The following is a 23,723-nucleotide window of genomic DNA, read 5'->3' as shown; positions in this document are numbered from 1 at the left end:
TTAGTTTCAGGTGTATAATATAGTGATACAATATTTCTATACATTATAAAATGATCACAACAATAAGTTGAACTATCATCTACCACCATACGAAGCTACTAAAATTGTATGAACTATTGTGCCTGTACTGTATATTACATAACCATGATTTATTTAATAACTGGAAGTTTGTATCTCTTAATCCCCCTCACTTATTTCACTCATCCCCTCATTCTCCTCCTGTCTGGCAATCACCCGTCTGTTTTCTGTATTTATGAGTTTGTTTCTGTTTTGTTATGCTAGTCCATTTGTTTTGTTTTTTAGATTTCACATATAAATGAAATCATATGGTCTTTCTGTCTGCTCTATTTTACTTCATATAATACGCTCTACATCCATTCATTTTGTCACAAGAGGCAAGATTTTATTCTTCTTTATAGCCAAGTAGTATTACATTACACATATACATCACATCTTCTTTATTCACTCACCTATGGATGGGTGAATAAAGATGACACTTAGGCTGCTTCCAAATGAGAGTTATTGTAAATAATACTGCTTTGAGCTCAAGAGCACACACATTTTTCAATTTAGTGGTTTTGTTTTCTTCAGAAAAATATCCAGAATTGGAATTGCTGGATTGTATGATACTTCTATTTTTAATTTTTTGAAGAACCTCCATACTGTTTTCCATAGTATCTGTACCAGTTCACCCTCCTGCCCAGAGTACATTAGAGTTTCCTTTTCTCTATACCTTGCCCACACTTATTCTTGTCTTTTTGATAATAAATATTCTGACATGTATGAGGTGATATCTCATTGTGGGTTTGATTTTTATTTCCTTATGATTAGTGATGTTGAACATCTTTCCATGGGTCAAATACCCATCTGTATGCCTTCTTTATAAAAATGTCTATTAAGCTCCTCTGCCCATTTTTTAATCAAGTTGTTAGGCATTATTATTAATAAATTCAATTATCTTTTATAATTATTGTCTTTTATAATTTTGCACCTCCCCATGCCACCCATTAACTACTTGGAATCAAAATTATATTTGTATAACTGTTGATATAAAATGATCTGGTGGTTTCAAAGAGAGTGAGCTGACAAATTCCATAAGAAACATTTTTATTATATTTCTGTAAAAAGTTTAATTGGCTCACTTAGCCACTCAGTTCAGTTCAGTTGCTCAGTCTTGTCCGACTCTTTACAACCCCATGGAGTGCAGTACGCCGGGCCTCCCCATCCATCACTAACTCCCGGACTTCACTCAGACTCATGTCCATTGAGTTGGTGATGCCATCCAGCCATCTCATCCTCTTTTGTCCCTTTCTCCTCCTGTCTTCAATCTTTCCCAGCATCAGGGTCTTTAAAATGCATCAGCTCTTCGCATTTGGTGGTCAAAGTAATGGAGTTTCAGCTTTAAACATCAGTCTTTCCAATGAACACCCAGGACTGATCTCCTTTAGGATGGAATGGTTGGATCTCCTTGCAGTCCAAGGGACTCTCAAGAGTCTTCTCCAACACCACAGTTCAAAAGCATCAATCTTTTAGCACTCAGCTTCCTTTATAGTTCAACTGTCACATCCATACATGACTACTGGAAAAACCATAGCCTTGACTAGATGGACCTTTTTTGGCAAAGTAACATCTCTGCTTTTTAATATGCTGTCTAGGTTGGTCATAACTTTCCTTCCAAGGAGTAAGCGTCTTTTAATTGCATGGCTGCAATCACCATCTGCAGTGATTTTGGAGCGCACCCCCACCCCCCACCAGAAAAGAAAAAAAAAAAAAGTCAGCCACTGTTTTCACTGTTTCCCCATCTATTTCCCATGAAGTGATGGGACCGATGCCATGATCTTCGTTTTCTGAATGTTGAGCTTTGAGCCAACTTTTTCACTCTCCTCTTTCACTCTCATCAAGAGGCTTTTTAGTTCCTCTTCACTTTCTGCCATAAGGGTGGTGTCATCTGCATATCTGAGGTTATTGACATTTCTCCTGGCAATCTTGATTCCAGCTTGTGCTTCTTCCAGCCCAGCATTTCTCATGATGTACTCTGCATAGAAGTTAAATAAGCAGGGTGACAATATACAGCCTTGACGTACTCCTCTTCCTATTTGGAACCAGTCTGTTATTCCATGTCCAGTTCTAACTGTTGCTTCCTGACCTGCATACAGATTTCTCAAGAGGCAAGTCAGGTGGTCTGGTATTCCCATCTCTTTCAGAATTTTCCACAGTTTATTGTGATCCACAGAGTCAAAGGTTTTGGCATAGTCAATAAAGCAGAAGTAGATGTTTTTCTGGAACTCTCTTGCTTTTTTGATGATCCGGAGGTTGTTGGCAAATTTGATCTCTGGTTCCTCTGCCTTTTCTAAAACCAGCTTGAACATCTGGAAGTTCACAGTTCATGTATTCCTGAGCCTGGCTTGGAGAATTTTGAGCATTACTTTACTAGCATGTAAGATGAGTACAACTGTGTGGTAGTTTGAGCATTCTTTCGTATTGCTTTTCTTTGGGATTGGAATGAAAACTGACCTTTTCCAGTCCATGCAGTGGAAGTGATAAATAAATTTAAGGGACTAGATCTGATCAACAGGGTGCTTAATGAACTATGGATGAGGTTTGTGACATTGTACAGGAGATAGGAAGCAAGACTATTCCCAAGAAAAAGAAATGCAAAATGGCTGTCTGAGGAGGCCCACAAATAGCTGTGAAAAGAAAAGAAGCCAAAAGCAAAGGAGAAAAGGAAAGGTATACCCATTTGAATGCAGAGTTCCAAAGAATAGCAAGGAGAGATAAGAAAGCTTTCCTCAGTGATCAGAGCAAAAAAATAGAGGAAAACAATAGAATGTAAAAGACCAGAAATCTCTTCAAGAAGATTAGAGATACCAAGGGAACACTTCATGCGAAGATGGGCTCAATAAAGGACTCAGCCGTTAAAAAGAATTCATTTGAATCAGTTCTGATGAGATGGATGAAACTGGAGCCGATTATACAGAGTGAAGTAAGCCAGAAAGAAAAACACCAATACAGTATACTAACACATATATATGGAATTTAGAAAGATGGCAATGACGACCCTGTATGCAAGACAGGAAAAAAGACACAGCTGTGTATAACAGACTTTTGGACTCAGAGGGAGAGGGAGAGGGTGGGATGAGCTGGGAGAATGGCATTCTAACATGTATACTATCATGTAAGAATTGAATCGCCAGTCTATGTCTGACGCAGGATACAGCATGCTTGGGGCTGGTGCATGGGGATGACCCGCAGAGATGTTATGGGGAGGGAGGTGGGAGGGGGGTTCATGTTTGGGAACACATGTAAGAATTAAAGATTTTAAAATTAAAAAAATAAAAAACTAAAAAAATAAAAATAAAAAAATAAAGGACAGAAATGGTATGGACTTAACAGAAGCGGAAGATATTAAGAAGAGGTGGCAACAATACACAGAAGCACTGTATAAAAAAGATCTTCATGACCCAGATAATCAGGATGGTATGATCACTCATGTAGAGCCAGACATCCTGGAATGTGAAGTCAAGTAGGCCTTAGGAAGCATCACTAGGAACAAAGCTAGTGGAGGTGATAGAATTCCAGTTAAGCTATTTCATATCCTAAAAGATGATGCTGTGAAAGTGCTGCACTTAGCCACTAGCACGCATATATTTTACTTTTAATGTAGCTCAAGACATGGGAGAAACAAAGCATGAACCTTCTCCCCAGTCAAACATGCCCCTTAGAGTCCCTCCTAAGGAACTGTGGTGTTAGAGAGTCCCTTGGACTGCAAGGAGATCAAACCAGTCCATCCTAAAGGAAATCAGCCCTGAATATTCTTGGAAGGACTGATGCTGAAGCTGAAGCTCCAGTACTTGGGTCACCTGATGCGAAGGACTGACTCACTAGAAAAGACCCTGATGCTGGGAAAGACTGAAGGCAGGAGGAGAAGGGAACAACAGAGGATGAGATAGTTGGATGGCATCACCGACTCAATGGACATGAGTTTGAGCAGGCTCCAGGGGGTGGTGATAGACAGGGAAGCCTGGTGTGCTTCAGTCCATGGGGTCACAAAGAGTCAGACATGACTGAGAGTCTGATCTAAACTATCAATTCCTTCTGGACTTTTTTCCTCTTTGTCCCTAGGTTTTCCTGAACTCATGTCCTATTCTAATGGCCTCTGCCCTTTCAGAAACTCTTAGGCAATAAAGCACAGACTGCATGGCACAGCAACAGAGAGGACCACTACACTATGGATCATAGATCTCTCCTGTGATCTGGTAGTTGCTTCTATGGCCAAATTGCACATTTTCCTGGAAAGGATCCACTTTCCATCCTGGAGGAAGGGATAAGAATCCAAGGCCCAAATCCAGTCACTGACTGAATAGGTACTCCTCTTTCTATGGTGGGGGTGAGGATATTCATAATCCATGGGCAGTTAGGAAGATAGATAGAGGTGGCTGGAGAACTTGGATGTCTGGTTAGATATTAATTTGCAACTTCTATGTGAAGTCACAGACTCCAGTAGATATTTCTCTGCTTTGCCCACTAGTTTCTGCTTTCCACTTTAGATAGTTAGTTCCTAGAGGACAGGAGATCATTTCTTAGAGTACATCTTTACACATTTCCTTAGCTATGGTCTTATAGGCAATGATCACACAGTCAACCTTACTGAATACAGATTAGTAGGGGTTAAAAAATCAGTGCTATATTTATTGGATTGCAAGGAGATTCAACCAGTCCATCCCAAAGGAGATCAGTCCTGGGTGTTCATTGGAAGGACTGATGTGAAGCTGAAACTCCAATACTTTGGCCACCTGATGTGAAGAGCTGATTCATTTGAAAAGACCCTGACGCTGGGAAAGATTGAAGGCAGGAGGAGAAGGGGACAACAGAGAATGAAATGGTTGGATGGCATCACCGACTCGATGGACATGGGTTTGGGTGGACTCCGTGAGTTGGTGATGGACAGGGAGGCCTGGCGTGCTGCAGTTCCTGGGGTTGCAAAGAGTCAGATACGACTGAGTGACTGAACTGAACTGAACTGATATTTATTGCATATAAATTATATTTGGTTTTTTTGCTTCTTAGATTTTGAAAGTCATACAGCACCCTGAGTTAAGCATTGTCCAGGTCTTAGAAACATGTTCTTGCAAGAAAAACTCAAAAGCAAACAAAAGGTGATAAAACGAGTTTAGGGAAGGTGGTGAAAAGCAGTAATTCACTTCATCAGTTTTTCCATGTCCGTTCTTTCATTTCTTTTTGCCTCCTGACTTCTGGTACTAGAATAGCACCAATGAGAAGATCAGCACTTCCCAAAATTGTACCAGTAAAGCATATTTCTAGATAGACTTGACTGATTCTGAAATGCTATGCTTTTCTTGACTTCTCAAACTCAAGAATTTGACTTTAGATTGGAGAAAATGAGAACAGATAATTTGTACTTCTAGTTCATACTCTTACTGATATTTTTGTAACTTAGTAGGAGTTGTGATTTCAGACTGAGTACACTAAGTTCAAATCCAGTGGCTACTACTAGATGATTAGATCCATACGGTCATGTTGATAACATTACTTTATGCACAGATAACACATGCCATTTATTGACTTATGCATAGTTTTAACAATTCAACCATTTAATAATTTAAAGTGATATGTATATCTACAGAATAAACTGATTGGTTAGTATCACTTTTTTTTTCTTATATACACAATATATGTAGTATAGCAAAAAACCCAAACTTAGTTCCAATTTTGAATATCTTGTTACTACTTATTTGTGTCTTCTTAAACATCTATTTGTTATCTTTCTTCTATCTTCCTGGCTTCCTCAGGTTATTTTCATTGCTTCTTGCTGGGACCATCTGGTTCAGTTTATACTAAGCTACCAGTTGGAAAACAGGTAAAAACTTTTTCTTCTGCAGTTCAGCAGTAAATGTCCTGCAGTGAATCTTGAGGTTATCAGTTTAAGTCACTGGACTAAGTGCCTAGATCCAGGTTTCTGCCTCTGTCTACATTATTTTCGGCTCACCCCATGAGTGGTATCAGCTGTCTCAGTTCTCCCTTCCCTGACAGGGCAGTGATCTTCAAACTCTTTGTGTGAAGAAAACACATAGGAGAGTTTGTTAAAAATGCTTATCCCTTAGCCCTACTCTGGACTTTCTGAGTCTGAACATAGGTGGGTAAGGGTGAAAACTTTGATGGCAGCTGGTCCTCAGACCCTGCTCAGAGAAGTCATGTGAATCTTAGAAAGAGCCCTAAAGCAACCCTCTAGTTTATAATTTTCTCACTTAAATCCTTTCCATTATCTGAAGGGTAATATGGGTTGAAAAGTCCCTTATTACTTTAGCTCAATTTGAAATAGAAGATGAGTTTAAATAGTTAAACAACTTGCTTCACATGTTATCTCTATACTATGATTAATTAGAGAACATCCCTTTCTTGTCAATTCAGTGTCTCACGACAGAGAAACTGCCTTGACAAAGTAGTTTGCAATTTGGAGGTGGAGGTGGGCGTTGGTGGGGGGGTGGTGGTGGTGGTGGCAATTATAAAACCAACTATAGTGATAATTATAGCTTACTTCAGAAGAGATCCTTCAAATGAATATAACCTTGTTGTCAGCTCAAGGATTTCATACATATTCTAAGAGTTAAAGAGATGATTTTCTAGTGTTAATGAATTTTAAATTGATTTGTTGTATGTTAAATGATAGTGCCTACAAGAAGCAACAAGAATCCCTTACTATTTCTACAGCTAATGATCCACTAAATAAAACCAACTAATGTTTGGGAGCCATTGTGAGTGGTAAATAACTAGATATAATCAGTCATCTTATATTTTTAGCATATTCAGTTGTGTTTCCCAGCAAGCAGAATTAGGAAAAAGATAATATCATATAATGAGAAGCAGGTGCAATTTTCACTAGAAAACCTAGAAACCGGATGAAGAGTCTCAATGCTGAAAGGCTGGAACTGAATTTCTTTGGCTTTCTCAACTCATGGATACATGTTTAAAATGAACTCTTGAAAACCATGGAAAAAAGTCACTGAACTACTTACAATGCCCATTCTGTAAGTCCTTTCTTCTCTTCTCTTCTGACTTCATTTTGGCCTTTATGTACCATTGACACCTTTATAAGAGGTAAACAGAGTCTTATGTAGGAATTATGCTGGATAAGAACCAACATCAATTAAAATATTCCTCATTCATAGGCAAAAATTCTTATCATAAAGATAGCTTTTAAGAACATCTTTACAGAAAATACTCCATAGAAGTTTCTTTTTAATATATCAATATTAGCTCCAGAGAAAAATAAAATACTCTCAAGTAGATTGATTGATCCAAATGATGGGAGGCCTAGAAAATATTTAATAACAAGCAGTGACAATCATGTCTTTCCTTACATGGCCTCTAATAGCTATAGTTGATGAATAGCTTTAAAAGTCACAAGGGAAACATTATTCTTGATTCAAAAACTCAGAAATTTAGACAACTGTATTCCAGTTTCAGTGGTGAACAGCGTGTTTCTTTTTTTTTTTTTTAATTGGAAGTGGTAAAAGTGTGTTCTGTTTTCTCTCTCAGAAAAATCATGTCCTGAAGAATGGAGTCAGGAACTTATCTCCTATGACTTCTTTAACATGAAAAATTCATCAACATCCATATTATCTGACAGTTCATCAAACTGCTAATTCCAAATGGTTAAACAAAATACACCTGTGGTGTACAATCCAATCTTTCAATGTGAATTTGGCTTCAGATCCTATGACAAATTGCATATTTATTCAAATATCTTAAAATTTTCATAGAATAATTTCCAGTGAATGAATGCTTCCCTAGCAAAGTGCTTAAGTCATGCTTCAGAATCAATGTTTTATCTTATGTAACTGAGCTTTTTTTTAAATATAGAAAGTTAAGGAAGTTTCTGATGTCATATAAATTGGCAAACATGGAAACTGGACTAAATTATTTTCAACTTTCAACTTTTGTCATTATTAAATCTTTTTCTTTAAATGGTACTGAAATTCTGTTTCAGGAATCTCAAATAAATATAACAGTCATGCCTATCTCTCAGGTTTACTAGGCCAATCTTATTTAGTCTACAATGACTGTAAGATCTTCCTTTTAGTTTGTCATATTTATGTATCAAGGCAGTATTTTCTGATCTTTTAATGAAATACTTTTCTACGTGTACATTTAAATCATTTGCTGAAATACTCTGTGGCAATAAGGCCTTTAACTCATATTCTACAAATACATAAAATATAACTTAAAATTGAACTAATTATGCTACATATTGAATAACTATAAATAAAATATAATTTCAGTGAACTTCCATTATGAATTTAGAAGCATTCTTTAAAACTGATGATAAATGTGATGCTGCTGTTTAAAAGAAGTCTGAGACACTAGTAGCTGCAAGAGTGATGATTTGTCAGAACAAACTGTGTAAAAATATAAATCTAAGGTTTAGGTGGAAGAAGCACTTTGACCAGCTGGTTGGGATTCAGATCTAGGTCTTTTGCTACATTAAATTTATTGTCATGTAAAATTCTCATCCATATTACACTTACACAGGAAAATGTTTTAACTTGATTATACAACCAAATTAATGTAATTCTAATATCACTATGTTCAGTATTCAATGGATAAAATTTTTTCTATAATATTAAGTTTAAAAAGCACTTTTTTATAAATTGTTCAGTTTCTCTGTTGAACTACTTTTTTCCCAAGCAAAATCCATTTAATGATATAATTTGATTGCAGGAAAGGAAAAACTCAGAAGTCACTTATTGAACCAGATTCTATCATTCGTTGTTTCAAAGTGTTTTGCTCAGGTCTTCAGTTGCTTTCAGGTTCAGGGACCTGTTGCCTCATAAAGGTGCACTTGTCAAGAGTGGAACCTGCCCTGACTTATTCTTCTCACAGGTACATTTCTATAAGCTTAAAAGCCTTTGAACACACAGTGTATAAGAATGGCTCTCCACAAATCCTGGAAATATTCTGGTATAATTCAGTTACCTGCCAGTGATTAAGAAGAAGAGAGTAAGAATGACAAGAAGAGTGAATCCTCCCACGGCTGCGGTGGCTATCACAAGAATCTGCCCTTGTTCCGCCGCCATGTCAGAAGCTGAAACACAGATAAGGTATTAACATTTCCCTGGGTAACCTTTCACTACCAAATGTTTTACAACTTACAATATTCCTGAAAATACAACAATGAATAGGGCTTCCCTGGTAGCTCAGATGGTAAAGCTTCTGCCTGCAATGCAGGAGACCCGGGTTCGAACCCTTGGTTGGGAAGATCCTCTGGAGCAGGAAATGGCAACCCACTCCAGTACTCTTGCCTGGAAAATTCCATGGACGGAAGAGCCTGGTAGGCTACAGTGCATGGGGTCATAAAGAGTCGGACACTGAAAATTGAATAATGAATACCAAAAAATCCCACCAAATTTGCCCTTTATTTGACATGTAAGATGCAGATCCAAAATGAGGGCTGAAGATTGAAACTTAATCTACCCATAACCCTTTCCTTTTTTTACAAAAATACTAAGAAAGCAGATGGGTTCCTAGTACCCCTCATTTTAAGATTAAGTAGATTTTGCATAATTAAATAAGCAGGTGAGCTAAAGGATTTTGCTTATGTAATTGCTATTTCCTTGAACACGTTTGCCAACTATTGGGCTACACTCACAGGCTTGCAAACCCTGTAGTTGCCCGCCTGAGAGACAAAGGAAAGCCAGGAGCCAGTGAAAGAAACAACAGTTTAGTACTTAGGGAATCTTACAAGTCTGAAAGTCCTGGAGCAACACCCCATCATAGATAGCAGACAGCAGCCAGGACAGAGTAGTGGTCCTCACAATGGGGGTGGAGGTGGGGTAACCGTTTATAGGGGGAATTGGCTTCAGGTTGGCTCATCAGTCATCAGGGTAACCAGAAGCTGGGGCAAGAATGTAGGCAGTTACTGATTAAACCCTATAATTAAGAGGATTGGATAGTCATGTGAGTAGGGTGTAAGTGAACCATGGGCTGGTTGAGCAGAAGTCATATAAGACTTAGTAGTGGACCTACAGAGGTTGATACATGATAGTAGCTCAATAAATGTTTGTTTATGTGAATGTATTAGATGATTCTGGTATAAAAGAGGTTAGATTAACCCAGGATTATCCATGTCCTCAACTTTCACTTAATATGTAGAGATTTACCCTGAAGGTAGCAACAATATGTATGTAAAGTCAGTCTATCTAACACTATTTTAATCAGTAGAATCCAATTCTGTATTCTTGGAGATAATGCTTCCTGGGAGGCAGTGACTACTGGAAGTATAGACTTTTACATTGAATCAAGTTGAGTAGATTAAGCTTTTAAATTCGAGTCCAAGGTTAAGAATGATTGACAGCATAGAGGTGCTAGTAGACTCTATATTACTGAGCACCTATTATACGGCAGGCACTGAGACATACTGGGGATATAGTGGTAAACAATAGACCCTGTCCTCCTGGATTTATAGTTCAGTGGGGAAGACAAACAACAAACAAGTAATTACAAGTCTAAGAATTGTTACAAAAGAGATACTGCAAGGTGCTCTGGAAGAGAATAAACAGCCTTTGGTGATGAATCAGCAGAGTAGGGGGTTTCCCAGGTTGGTGCTATTGGTAAAGAATCTGCCTGCCAGTGCAGGAGGTGCCAGAGATGCTGGTTGGATCCCTGAGTCTGGAATATACTCTGGAGTAGGAAATGGCAACCCACTCCAGTATTCTTGTCTGGAAAATTCCATGGACAGAGGAATCTGGTGGACTACAGTCCATGGGGTCGCAAAGAGTCAGACACGGCTGAACCCACACCACACTGTATCTCACTGCAGCAGAGCAGGAGTTTGGAAATGTGATATATTGGGAGAAGGAGGAGCAGAAGCAGAGGAGGAGAAGTAGGAGGAGGGGGAGGAGGGGGAAGGACGAGGAGGAAGACAAGTTGTTCCTGGGTTAGAGGTCTCAAAGACTCCATTAATGTAAACAGACACTGAGGGACTTCCCTGCTGGTCCAGTGGTTTAGAATCTGCCTTTTAAAGCAGGGGACGTAGGTTAGCTACCTGGTCTGAGAACTAAAATCCCACATGCCTTGGGGCATCTAAGCCCATACGCCACAACTAGAGAGAAACCTGCCTGCCGCAGCTGGAGATCCAGCATGCCACAAGGAAGGTCCTGTGTGCTGACACAGCCAAAAATAAATATCTTAAAAAATAAACAGATACTTAGACAAATAAACCATAAAATCATCTACAAAATGAATGTCATAAAATTCCATAAAATACAATAAAGATACAAATTCCTCTGTGGTGAAAACTTATCTATATTTCCACTTATTCATTTTTTAATCCTGAGAAGATATTTCTAATTAGTTTTGTATGGGAAATGTGTATATAAACATAAGATTTACTCATGTAAGTAACACCAATGAGAGCAAACTTGTCCTTAAGAAGAAACACAATAAAATCCATGGTAAGAAATAAAATGTGTTTGTAACTAGGTGATAGGAATTGTTCCTTTGCTTAATCGAATGAGGCTGTATTTTTAGAAAAAGATAAGTATATTAAAATGACATATTTCATTCTATGGTTTGGAAAGATGCATACTTCCTTAAGAGGAAGCAATTATCTGAAAAGAGTTGTAAAACTGTTACTGAGCAAGGACTTAGCACCTACCCAATGTTTGGCATAAGTCAGGATGACATTAAGTGAGGTTTGCTGTAGTTGTTTCTATTTAAAGAGAAAAAAAGTGAAGCTATTTACTTCGTGTCCAAAAAAAAAAAAAAAAAAAAAAGAGAGATTTCATGTCTTTAGGAAAGTATGAGGGAAAAGCAATTTGGCCATTTTAAACCAAAGAATTTTCTTCTATGGAGGCATGATTTTGTCTCTCTGTAATCAAGATTATTCTAGTTTATATTTACATTTCAAAGTGAAATCTGTTATTTGTATTCTGTGTCATTTTCTATGCAATACTTTTTAAAGTTAACCCTTTTCTGTTTGAACAACTTTTTTAAAGCTGTGGGTGACAGCACTGATATGATTTTTTTGAATAAAGTATTTCTCAAAATTCTGCCCAGTGAAATACATTGTGGAATGTATTTGTTTCATGTTCATATGTTTTATTTATGACTCCCAATTTTAAATGAAATGTCAAAATTTCAAATGATATTATCTCATCACTTCACCAAAATAGTTTTTTAAACAAAGAGGTCTCTAAAAAGTAATGGATGGAGAGCACCCAGTAAGTTAATTGTAAGCTTTGTTGATAGTCAATATGGGAAATCATTACCATTTTTTTTTTCAGGGAAAAAAATAATCCCCTCTCAGTGAATATATAGCAATCAATATTGGTTTAATATTATGAAATTATATATATATATATATAAAGATGTAGCAGTATACAATGGAGACTCTTCAATCTATAAAATCACCACTAAATGGTCATGTAGATATAAGAGTGAGACAGAAGTGAAAACTGAAGAAATAGTTCTCCTAGATGAAGAGAATTTTGTGATTTTGTAAATGATGCTATTCTCTTGGTCACCTAGAATTGAAACATGAGGTCATCTCTGAGTTTGCCTTTCCCTATAACTCCTGTTCCAGAGTCAAATCATTATTATATTGATATCATCTTGTATTTATTACCATTGGTAATCTAAAACTTCAGCCTTACAGATTAGGCTAGTTCTATAATTTTTTATTAGATTGCTTTCCCACAGTGTCTCTTCCTAATCCATCCTACATTATGTGACTAGAAAATTATACTTTAAAAAATATTTTAAAATATTCAGACTTTCCTATAGCCTAAGAGAGTAAAATCACAGTAAGTACACCACTGTTAGAAATATTCAAGCCTAAAACTTTGAACTCAGCCTTCACATAGCGCAGGCAGATCATCAGTCCTGTCATTACTACATTTTAAAATTATTTAATTCATTCCCATTCTCTCTTATCCCCACAGCTATTTTCTTAGTTCAGACACTCATCACATGCATTTGAATTCAGCTAGATGGCAACTTCAATTATGTGGAATACAGTGGAGTAGTGGCAAATGAGATAGACATAAAGAGCCTCTGAAGAAACATCTGACAGATGGTCACATACTAAGAATAGAGAGTCTACTCATAAAACAGCTTCAGTGCCTCACACTCTTACTTCAGATATGTTTATTGATTTCTGAATTCATATAGCAGTATAGCAGGTGTAAATTAAGTGTTAAGACCAGACATGAGGTACCTAAAGAGAGGGAGTTGAATGGAAGTACACACTACTAGGCTGACTGAAAGAACAACTGGGAAAACTGAAAATTTGACATAAAATTCCAAAATACATACTACTCTGGAGGCAGGAGTGTAGGATCAAACAGCTCTATAAAATTCATGGAGAACAACCCAGATGTCCATCAGCAGATGAATGGATAAGAAAGCTGTGGTACATATACACAATGGAGTATTACTCAGCCATTAAAAGAATACATTTGAATCAGTTCTAATGAGATGGATGAACCTGGAGCCGATTATACAGAGTGAAGTAAGCCAGAAAGGAAAACACCAATACAGTATACTAACACATATATATGGAATTTAGAAAGATGGTAATGATAACCCTGTATGCGAGACAGCAAAAGAGACACAGATGTATAGAACGGACTTTTGGACTCTGAGGGAGAGGGAGAGGGTGGGATGATTTGGGAAAATGGCACTGAAACATGTATACTGTCATGTAAGAAATGAATTGCCAGTCTATGTTCGATACAGGATACAGGATGCTTGGGGCTGGTGCACAGGGATGATCCAGAGAGATGATATGGGGTGGGAGGTGGGAGGGGGGTTCAGGATTAGGAACTCATGTACACCCGTGGCGGATTCATGTCAATGTATGGCAAAACCAATACAGTATTGAAAAGTAAAATAAAGTAAAAATAAAAATTAAAAAAAAATTCAAGGAGCACCAATGGACTCAGTATGTCAGAACTCAATACATTACTATGGTCAGCCAAGGTCAACTAAAACATACTGAGACATGTCTAAGATAGTTTATACAGAAGGACAGGAGTTTGTGGATGCATGATTAGAAAAAAAATGTCCCTTTAATATATTTAAAAATTATAAAAAGAATAATTTAAAGACCAAACCTGTGTCTGAAAACTTCAACTATCAAAAATGATTCATTTTCTGAAGATATCTGGGTTTTTTTGGGCCCATTTCAAATATATCATAAGCTTCTTGAGGGTAGAAACAATATCATTTGCCTTTCTGTATCACATGGAATTAGCATAGTGCCTTACAGAGTATAGAGATTAATAAATATATGTTTTCATAAACAAGAGATAAAGAACACTTTCTAGATATTAGCCTCTGACTAAAAGAAAATTTTCATATGTGATTTGTTTGGTAATGTTAATGCCTAAAATGTTCTAGTGACACAAGAATTCCCTTATACCTTTGTATTTTGGCATTTAATATGTTCTGAAATAAAATAGTGTGAGTAAATTTCTTCATTCAAATATCCCAGCCTAGGATTTAAAGGAAGTAGCTATTTAGCAGAAGAGGTTTGGCCTGACATTGTATTAACATGTTTATTTTATATTCATTCAACATTTGATCCCATCTACCAACAAGAAAAATATCCCTAAGATTGACTTACGAGAGAGAGAGAAGAGTAAGAGTCTCTGATCCAGTCTAGTGAGCCAGTTACTGAATTCTCTTCTCAGCTGAATGGAAACAAACCTCATGAAACATTTCTGTTGATGTAAAGACCCTTAGCTGGGATTATACTTTTTCAGAAAATTATTTCACATACGTACTTTCCTCCACTGTTCTGTCATTTCTCCAGAAACAATGCAATTCAGTACTTCAAACTGTGGCTACATTGGGACACAAAAGATTTCAAGATTCACTCTTTTTGATGACCTTAATTTACTTGTCAGATAAAAATGCCAAATGATACAGGGATAATTGGAAAATGTGAGTTTGGTACAACTTGATGGAGAGGCAGAAGCAGAAGCAGGTAGTGCAGCATGATGAGACACTTTCTGTCTTCTCTTTTTAAAGGGATTGTTGTCCGCATTAATAAATGGTCAGCATGCCTTGCTACAGGTAGGCTTCATGTGATAAGTACCAAAGAACACTGAAAAGAGATCGAGGCATTTAAACACCTGGTACTATTGTTAACATTCTAAATGTCAAGAATTCAATTTGTAATTGTCTATATTTCATATAGTTATTGGAAGCTGTGATAGGTCTTTGATAACATTTCTTTGCAATTGAAATACTCATGTTCCCAAAATACATATTTTATCATTAAAAAAAACCCCATCAAATGTCGAATGGAATTTCCTTATAAATTTCACAAATTCCCTGGATTACTGACCTGGAATGTATTATGTTAAAATACTGTTCAACAAGTATCATCATCATAATAATAAAAGTCTGAGAAAAAACACACATTGATTATTTTAAAAATGTTCCTTAGGATTTCTTGAGGAAATTCTCATTCACTGACTCTATCCATTCAAAACTGACAAAAATAATTATCATTTTGAATGTGTTAGACACTATGACATAAGCATTTCGTAAACAAACAAACAAAAACAAACACTAAAGTATATTTTCCTGTTCTCATAGTAGTTTCTCTTTAGTGAAGGGGTTAGAGATGTAAGCCTTAATTGTGGTATAGCAAAATTGTTGCTAAAATGGAGGTATGTATGAAGGTCATGTGATAAGAGTATGCGAGTAATAATCTTGACAGGAAGAAGTGAAAGAGGGTTTATAAAGGTGATTCTCACTGGAATGATTAAATATGCAGTCACCAAGGTGATGAATAGATATTGGGACATTCTAGTTTGAAGAAATGATATCACAAATCTGGAGACACAAAATGGCTCAACATCTTGAGGAGTTGTTTCTGTGTACTTTGGGATGTCTGAGACATAAATCAAGAGGCTGAACTGGAGGTTGGAAAGAGAGAGGCAAAGGGTGCCTCATGAAAATTTAAATTGACATCAGTCGGTGTGCTTATGTTTTTCTCAAGTTACCGTTCACACTCAGGTTCAGAAGTAGAAGTATTGGAGATATGAGTTTCATCAAAATTGCCTTACTGGAGATAAACTCTTGCAAATATATGGGAAGGATCTGCCTGAAGATAAATCCAACAGAGAAGAAAGCAGAAGTGAGAGAGAGAAAGTACTGAGAACATAGTTGGAGAGCCTGGATTCAGCCTGAATCTCACTTTTCATTAAGCCAGTCAGGGTTTTGTTACTTGAAATTGATAGTCCTATTTAATATAATAAACCAAAGAAGGAGGACTTTGGTTGTATTTATCAACATACATATCATAATATGGGCTTTCCTGGTGGCTCAGTGGTAAAGAATCCGCCTGCCAATGCAGGAGACACAGGTTCGATCCCTGGGTCAGGAAAATCTCCCAAAGGAGGATATGGCCACCCACTCCAGTATTCTCGCCTAAGAAATCCCATGGACAGAGGAGCCTGGTGGGCTGCAGTTCATGGCGTTGCAAAGAGTTGGACATGACTGAGCAACTACTTAACAACAATATCCTAATACACAGGGAAGGGAAAGTAAGTGGGTCTTTATAGTTCCAAAAAAAGTGGGTTTTTATATTTCCAAGAAAGAATTTCTCATTGCTTATTATGTTGCATGAGCTGGATATTTCCTATCTTCATTTACTTTTTAAAAAATTGATGTTGAATACAGCCTCCTGAGTATGTTTTTCCCCACAACTAGATGGATAGGACTGGAAGGATAAGGTGAAATGGGATGGGGGAGGGTTACTTTTATAAAATAACTTTTTGTTAAACAAAGAATATAAAATTCTCTGCCTGAAGATTCCTTTTCTATTTAACAGACAGATTAGATTCAGGGGAAAATCAGTCCTGTTTAGCATATATTTAATAGATCTTATGCACTGACTTAATAAAAATTGCATGGATGTAAACACAAACGAAAAATAAAAACAAATGAACTGACATTTCTGGCAAGTTGAGCATGACAGGATATTAAAATCAGATTGTGGAAAAATCTGCTCAATTTAAACCCATCTAATTATAAACTCATTACCACCAAATCTGGATCTAAACAAATTCCTGTGGAAGACTTTTACTTCATTTTCTCATTAATGATAAAGCAGATTTGAGACTACAGTTGTCCCATGTATGGCTTCAGTAGAAGTATCTTATGAAAGCACAGAAACCAGCAATGTTGGGGATGTGACTGTAATTTCTCTCAGTTTTATGGACCCAAGCACTGTGTCCTAAGCAATTTAGATCCCAGGCATCTAATAGGAACCTGCTACTTCTTATGTCAGGATTCATTTGATTATCCCCTGAAAGTGAATAAGTTGTATGGTAAGTTTTTGTTCATTGCTTGAAATTGTTTGAAGCCTGTTCTGAGTAATACAAACCATTTACCTCAACCTTTAACCAATCACTGTAACTGGTTCTGAAAGATTTAAAGAGAATCAATCCTTTTTTATTTTATCTATTTTTTAAAAATTTATTTTTAATTGAAGGATAATTGTTTTACAGTATTGTGTTGTTTCGGCCATACATCAACATGAATCAGCCATAGAGATACACATGTCCCCTCCCTCTTGAGCCTCCCTCCCACCTCCTACCCCATCCTACCCCTCTAGGTTGTCATAGGGCACTAGTTTGAGCTCCCTGAGTCATACAGTGAATTCCTGCTGGCTATCTATTTTACATCGGAGAAGGCAATGGCACCCCACTCCAGTACTCTTGCCTGGAAAATCCCATGGATGAAGGAGCCTGGTGGGCTACAGTCCCTGGGGTTGCTAGAAGTCGGACACGACTGAGTGACTTCACTTTCCCTTTTCACTTTCATGTATTGGAGAAAGAAATGGCAACCCACTCCAGTGTTCTTGCCTGGAGAACCCCAGGGACGGGGGAGCAAGTTGGGCTGCCGTCTATGGGGTCGCACAGAGTCGGACACAACTGAAGCGACTTAGCAGCAGCAGCATCTGTTTTACATACAGTAGTGTTTCCATGCAACCCTATTGTTAAAAAGGCCATAGTCCTACAAAACTATGGCTCTATTCAATTTTCTGAGTGTCCCTCAAGTATTATGCTTTCCCAGAGACCACAAGCGAGGTTTCCAAGTTAAATATTCTACATTTGAAGCAAGAAGGCACAGTATTACTCTACTGCCATTATTTTCAAGAAAATAACACTCTTTGCTTTGCATATTGACCTCTCACTAAATTTTTACTTCTTTGCCTAGAGAATCAAGTTAACTTAAAACTGAGGCTTAGTATGATTCTGAAAACATGACAGTAAATACCACTCTAAAAGAATGGTAAATTAGGGCTTCCCTGGTGGTCCAGTGATTAAGAATCTGCCTTGCAATGCAAGGGACATGAGTTTGATCCCTGGTCTCGGAAGATTTCACATGTTGTGGACTAACCCGATGTGCCACAACTACTCAGCAAGCACTTTAGAGCTCCTGCTCTGCAACAAGAGAGACCTCTGCAATGAAGAGTTGCCATAGCTAGAGAAAGCCCGCGAGCAGCAATGGAGACCCACTACAGCCAAAAAATTAAATAAATAAATAAAGGTTTTAAAAACGTCAAAAAATAAAAGAATGGTGAACTAAAAGGGAAAGGTTTTCTGACATAGCCATGAACAATTTCATGTAATATGAACCAGTACTGTGTTTTATTTATTCATCTTTTAAATCAGTATCTTCACAATTTGATACTGATTGTAGACAAACTGCATATACGCCACCTTGGTAGACATCTGTAGAATAACACATCTGTTTCAATATGTTGATGCCCTGGGTTTCATTTTCAAAAACTAGAATTGATTTCTGGATATAAATAACTCTGCTAATTTGCTACTGGCATAAACAATTATATAATCATCAACTTTATCAAAACTAAAATCAGTTTCTTTGGTAGACAAAAGGTAATTGACCAAAAGTCTGCAGACTAGACTACTTATTCTATTTTGTACAACATACTTTTCCCATGGCTTATCCTAGAAAGCGTGCACAACTATGCAACTCAATATATATGGGAGTGGTTCTCAGGCTTCTTTTTGATGACTTGGAACACCTGTTTTCCAGGCCAGAATCATCTTCTTTCCACAGTACCCTGTGGTGTGAAACTCTAGGCTTTCAGTCTACAGAATGTTTAACTCTGGGAGCACATCCAAATCTGCTTCCTAAGGACAGTCTTTGCTTTGCCTGCAGCCCATTTCAGTGCAAATGTGGGGAGATTTTATTTTCACATGAGCAAAATATTGGTTGGATATCTTGGCCTTAATAGTGGAAAGATTTCTGCATCTTCTTCATCTTATTTTTAAAGCACCTTCATCATCCCTCAATACAAGAATAGAGAACCTAAGTATTCATTAAAGACTAGCCTTAAAATTTTAGTAAGGGTTCCCTTGTTGCTCAGCTGGTAAAGAATCTGCCTGCAATGTGGGAGACCTGGGTTCGATCCCTGGGTTGGGAAGATCCCCTGGAGAAGGAAAAGACTGTCACTCCAGTATTCTGTCCTGGAGAATTCCATGGACTGTATAGTTCATGGGGTCGCAAATGGGACATGACTGAGTGACTTTCACTTTCACACTTTTTTTTTAATTTTTATTTTTGCTTTATTTTACTTTACAGTACTGTATTGGTTTTGCCATACATTGACATGAATCCACCATGGATGTACATGCGATCCCAAACATGAACCCCCCTCCCACCTCCCTCCCCACAACATCCCTCTGGGTCATCCCCGTGCACCAGCCCCAAGCATGTACCCTTTTCAAGCATCTCTTAGGATATCTCCTCAGTCCTGTCTCTGAAAACTGCCTCCACCCCAGGGTAGGGTCTTAGAAGACTGTTCTCTCTGGCTCAGGCTCCCAGGCATGAATTGGATTAGGGATGGAGATCTGATTCAAACTGGGTTACTTATGGCCTCTCTTCCAGGAATTTGGGATACGATTCACAGTACTTGCCAATTTTAATCCATGATTGATATGAAAGGGAAATGTGAATTTGCAAGCCATGGGGCAGATAGATAGCCTTTCCTAAATGAACACAGACAGGTAAAACTAGTCTTTAGAGAGAGAAACAGAGATGCGTGGCTGTGTAGACCAATGGAAAGACTGACTGCCTTTCATTTCAAGAGTTTTCTGATTTCTTGTTTCAGCCCTTTTTGAAGCCTAGGTTTACTCCCCACATTTCCACTCTAGTCCTACCTGGCATATTCTTGTATCTCTTTTTTGTTAACTTAGCTCGGACACGACTGAACGACTGAACTGACTGACTAAGTGATACCAATGGAAAAGCCATCTTCCAGCAGTGGTGCTTTACCTCGGTCTGGCCTGCTTTTATTAAAAGTTGTAATCAGAACACATCACATGAAAAAACTTCTGCATTTGGTGAAAAAAACTCTGCTTGAGGCCACTAATCTCAATTCCCTCCTTATGTATTTCCTACAGCATTTGGGCTTAATATTAAGAGTCTGACCGCTTCTTTAGTCTCTGCTGCTGCCAGAAGTCTCAGAAGTAGAGATGGCACACACATACACTGCTAGTAATAACTGTCAAGACAAGACTTGTTCCTTCTTGTTTTTATGGAACTAATCTTTTACTTCTAGTACAACTTTACGAAACATTTTTTTTACATGTGTTTTAAACTGTCTTGAATAATTTTTAGGGGGGAGAGAAATGCAAGTGAAAAAACCAACAATCCTCTGTTTAGTTAATCAAAGTTTCTAAGAAAGCATTCTTATAAAAATTAAGGGCAATTTAGATACGTTAGCATATATGTGGGAAAAGTCATGCTACTTACAGCTGCAAGCATTCAGCTTTATTCCTAAAACATGAAATGTAACTTTAACTGTAATTCTCTCTTAAGTCTAATGAATAATATTAATGATTTTACATCAGTTATTTATATGTCTGGGTGCATTCTGTTAAACAATATTTTAAGTAATTCTAGATAATTAGCAAAAAGTGTAACAGAGGTCACTTCTATTCTTTAAAACCCATGAGAAGAATTTCTAAATTCCATATGTTTACTGGATTGATTTATGTGTTAAGTACCACCTCTTACCCCCAGCAATGGAGGTGCATATAATCTAGGTAGTTTCCAGTGAATTTTTCTATATTGCTTCTCTTTTGAAGGTTGACAGAAAGTATTTGCTGAATTGCTTTTATTTTCCCTACTGAGTATTGACATTCTTCGCTTGTCCTAATCCCCTGATTTCCAGAGTATAAGCTACTGGAAGTCTTAAGCTAAGGTTGCATATAAGACTCTCTCAACTATCTTCCCAGTCAGGGGCCAAGTAAGATGCTCTTTCTCTTCTTATGTATACAAGTTCTAAGGCCTTAGCAGTCTCTGGATGTCACTGATCAAGGTAAGAATAGAATTACCCTATTGACCTTTTATTTACTTACTTTTGACCTTTATTTTCTGTAAAATATTTCTCTATCTTAGGCAGTAAGAATACTAGGGGAAATGGTGACAGAGACAGTTTCATATGCAAAAGTATGTTTTTAATAAAAGCTCATTTAATTTATATTGCCTGCTTCTATTCATAATCTCAAGGTAGGATAGAGTCTAATTATGAATGATATACTTTTAAAATCCTTAAAAGTAAATAGTAATTGTTAAAGTGCATAACTTAGAAAATGACCATGGGTGTTAGTTGCATATCTTAACTACATGTTTATGTTTAATATCATTTGAAATCTATCATCTCAGTGGACAGTTAATCAAGAAGAGAGAGAGAGAATGACAAAAAGACAGATAGCTGGTTATAAAAAGTTGCAGTTCCTAAGATGGATAAATACAAACAGTGAGAAGCAGGTCTCTAATGGACAGAAATTAGCTGTCAACAATTGAAAAGGATTCAAAAGGCATTTTGAGTTGCAGTACAGAACATGACAGAAAAAAGAAGAATGTACTAACGGTAATTAGATAACCCAAATCTTGGTTATGTTTCCACTTGGTGCTCTGTTTGGCCATGCAACTTAGGTTAATTTGGAAAAGAATGGAGTAGGCCTCCTTCTAGTCATTTTGCAAGCAAAAATGTGACTTTATAAAAGTTAAAAATTCTCAACCTGCAATTATTCCATAATTCGCAAAAGTAAAAATCTTTCATCAAATAAGATATTTTATGGTTATTACTTATAGAAGTCATAGCATAATTGATACCTGTTCTGAGTCAAAAGCATAGATTTCAATATATAGGTACATATGATTTTCTGTGGGTTGCATATTCTTTTGCAAGGAAATCATTTGTTTAGCTATTTATTTAATTTTTAAATATTTATAGTGGGGTAGGTGGTTATGGGTACATAAATCACGTCATTTCTACTTGAAAAGTGAAGAGGATTCCACAGAGGGTACCGTAAGCGAGCGTTCTCAGCAGAATTACATTCTTTTACTTTCTTCTTGATTATTTTCCTTTCTTCTTCTACCACAGGTTCACTCGAAAATATATATTGCACTCAGTGAAGGAGTCTCCCTCAGAAGAAGGGTAGCAATTACTATAACAAACACTGTTTAAAGTGCTTTCATATGCCATTCACAGTTTTAAGCACTTCACAGGTACTGACCCATTTAATCTTCACAACAATCATATGATATAGTAGTATTTTTAGCTTCACTTTATCATTGGAGAAATTAAGGCACAGAGTTTAAGTAACCTGCCCATACTCAAGTAGGAGAAATGGCAGAACCAGATAAACAAACAGTCTGTTTTTGAGTATGAGCTTCTAACCATTATGTTACACTGCCTGTTGACACTTGACTTTTTGTAATTTAAATATTTAAAAGAAAGGTAGCCTGACCCATAAACAATTTGATTACATTGAAATAGGAGAGACAGTGGTTTTGGGTCCACAAGATAATATTGCTGCAATGAGACTGATAGCTCACAAGTTGAAGTGTGGGGGTTTCCTGGCTGAATCTTCAATGCTTAAGCCTTGGAAGGTCATCTCATCTTGGGTAATCTCACTCATCCTTATATGTTACCTGTAAAAATTAAGCAAATACCAACACTAAAACTAGCCAACTAATCTCAAACTAAGCTAAAAATGGGCATGAAAAATAAATGTCAGAGGGAAAAATCAGAGAATGACTTGGTTGCTATTGTAGAATGTCTACATTCTACAAGAAGACATGAAGAATACTGTTTTGTTTAGTTTTTTTTTTAAGTATAGTGCTGAATTTGCTGAAACAGAGTGTCAGAGTTGAAAATTAATACGAATAAAGTCAGTATTGAGCTTCCCCGGTGGCTCACACAGTAAAGAGTATGTGTGCAAGGTAGGAGACTAGGGTTCAATCCCTGGGTCAGAAAAATCTCCTGGAAAAGGATATGGCTACCCACTCCAGTATTCTTGCCTAGGAAATCCCACGGACAGAAGAGCCTGGGGAGCCCCAGTCCATGGGGTCACAAAGGGTCGGACATGACTGAGAGACTAACACTTCAGTTCAAAGTCAGTATTAATAACCAATACTTAGTGAGCTCTAACTACATGAGGCTAGATAATCTGCTAGGAATTTTACACTGCATACTCAGAAGAACACTAGAAAGTGGGTGGCATTGTTCTCCCCATTTTTCAAACGTAGAAACTGAGACATAGGATGGCTAACTGACTAACTCAAATCTGATATCTAGGAAGCAGTATAACACAGAGAACCCTGATCAATATTATGCAATAACCTAAATGTGAGAAGAATTT

At 37.2% G+C, this 23,723-nt stretch overlaps 1 protein-coding gene across 1 annotated transcript in view; it reads right to left on the bottom strand.

Annotated features, from left to right (window-relative positions):
- EPHA6 (EPH receptor A6) overlaps positions 1-23,723 on the bottom strand; it is a 975,318-nt gene that overhangs the window by 285,987 nt on the left and 665,608 nt on the right. The window contains exons 9-10 of the mRNA XM_069550620.1: positions 8,995-9,103; positions 7,035-7,105 (exon numbers count right to left, since the gene is read on the bottom strand). Of these exons, the coding sequence (XP_069406721.1) occupies positions 7,035-7,105; positions 8,995-9,103 (180 nt within the window). The remainder of the gene's footprint in view (positions 1-7,034; positions 7,106-8,994; positions 9,104-23,723) is intronic.

This window comes from Ovis canadensis, chromosome 1 (assembly GCF_042477335.2).
Source record: "Ovis canadensis isolate MfBH-ARS-UI-01 breed Bighorn chromosome 1, ARS-UI_OviCan_v2, whole genome shotgun sequence".
NCBI classification, from domain to species: Eukaryota; Metazoa; Chordata; class Mammalia; order Artiodactyla; family Bovidae; genus Ovis; species Ovis canadensis.
This window is presented reverse-complemented; position numbering and strand designations above follow the sequence as displayed.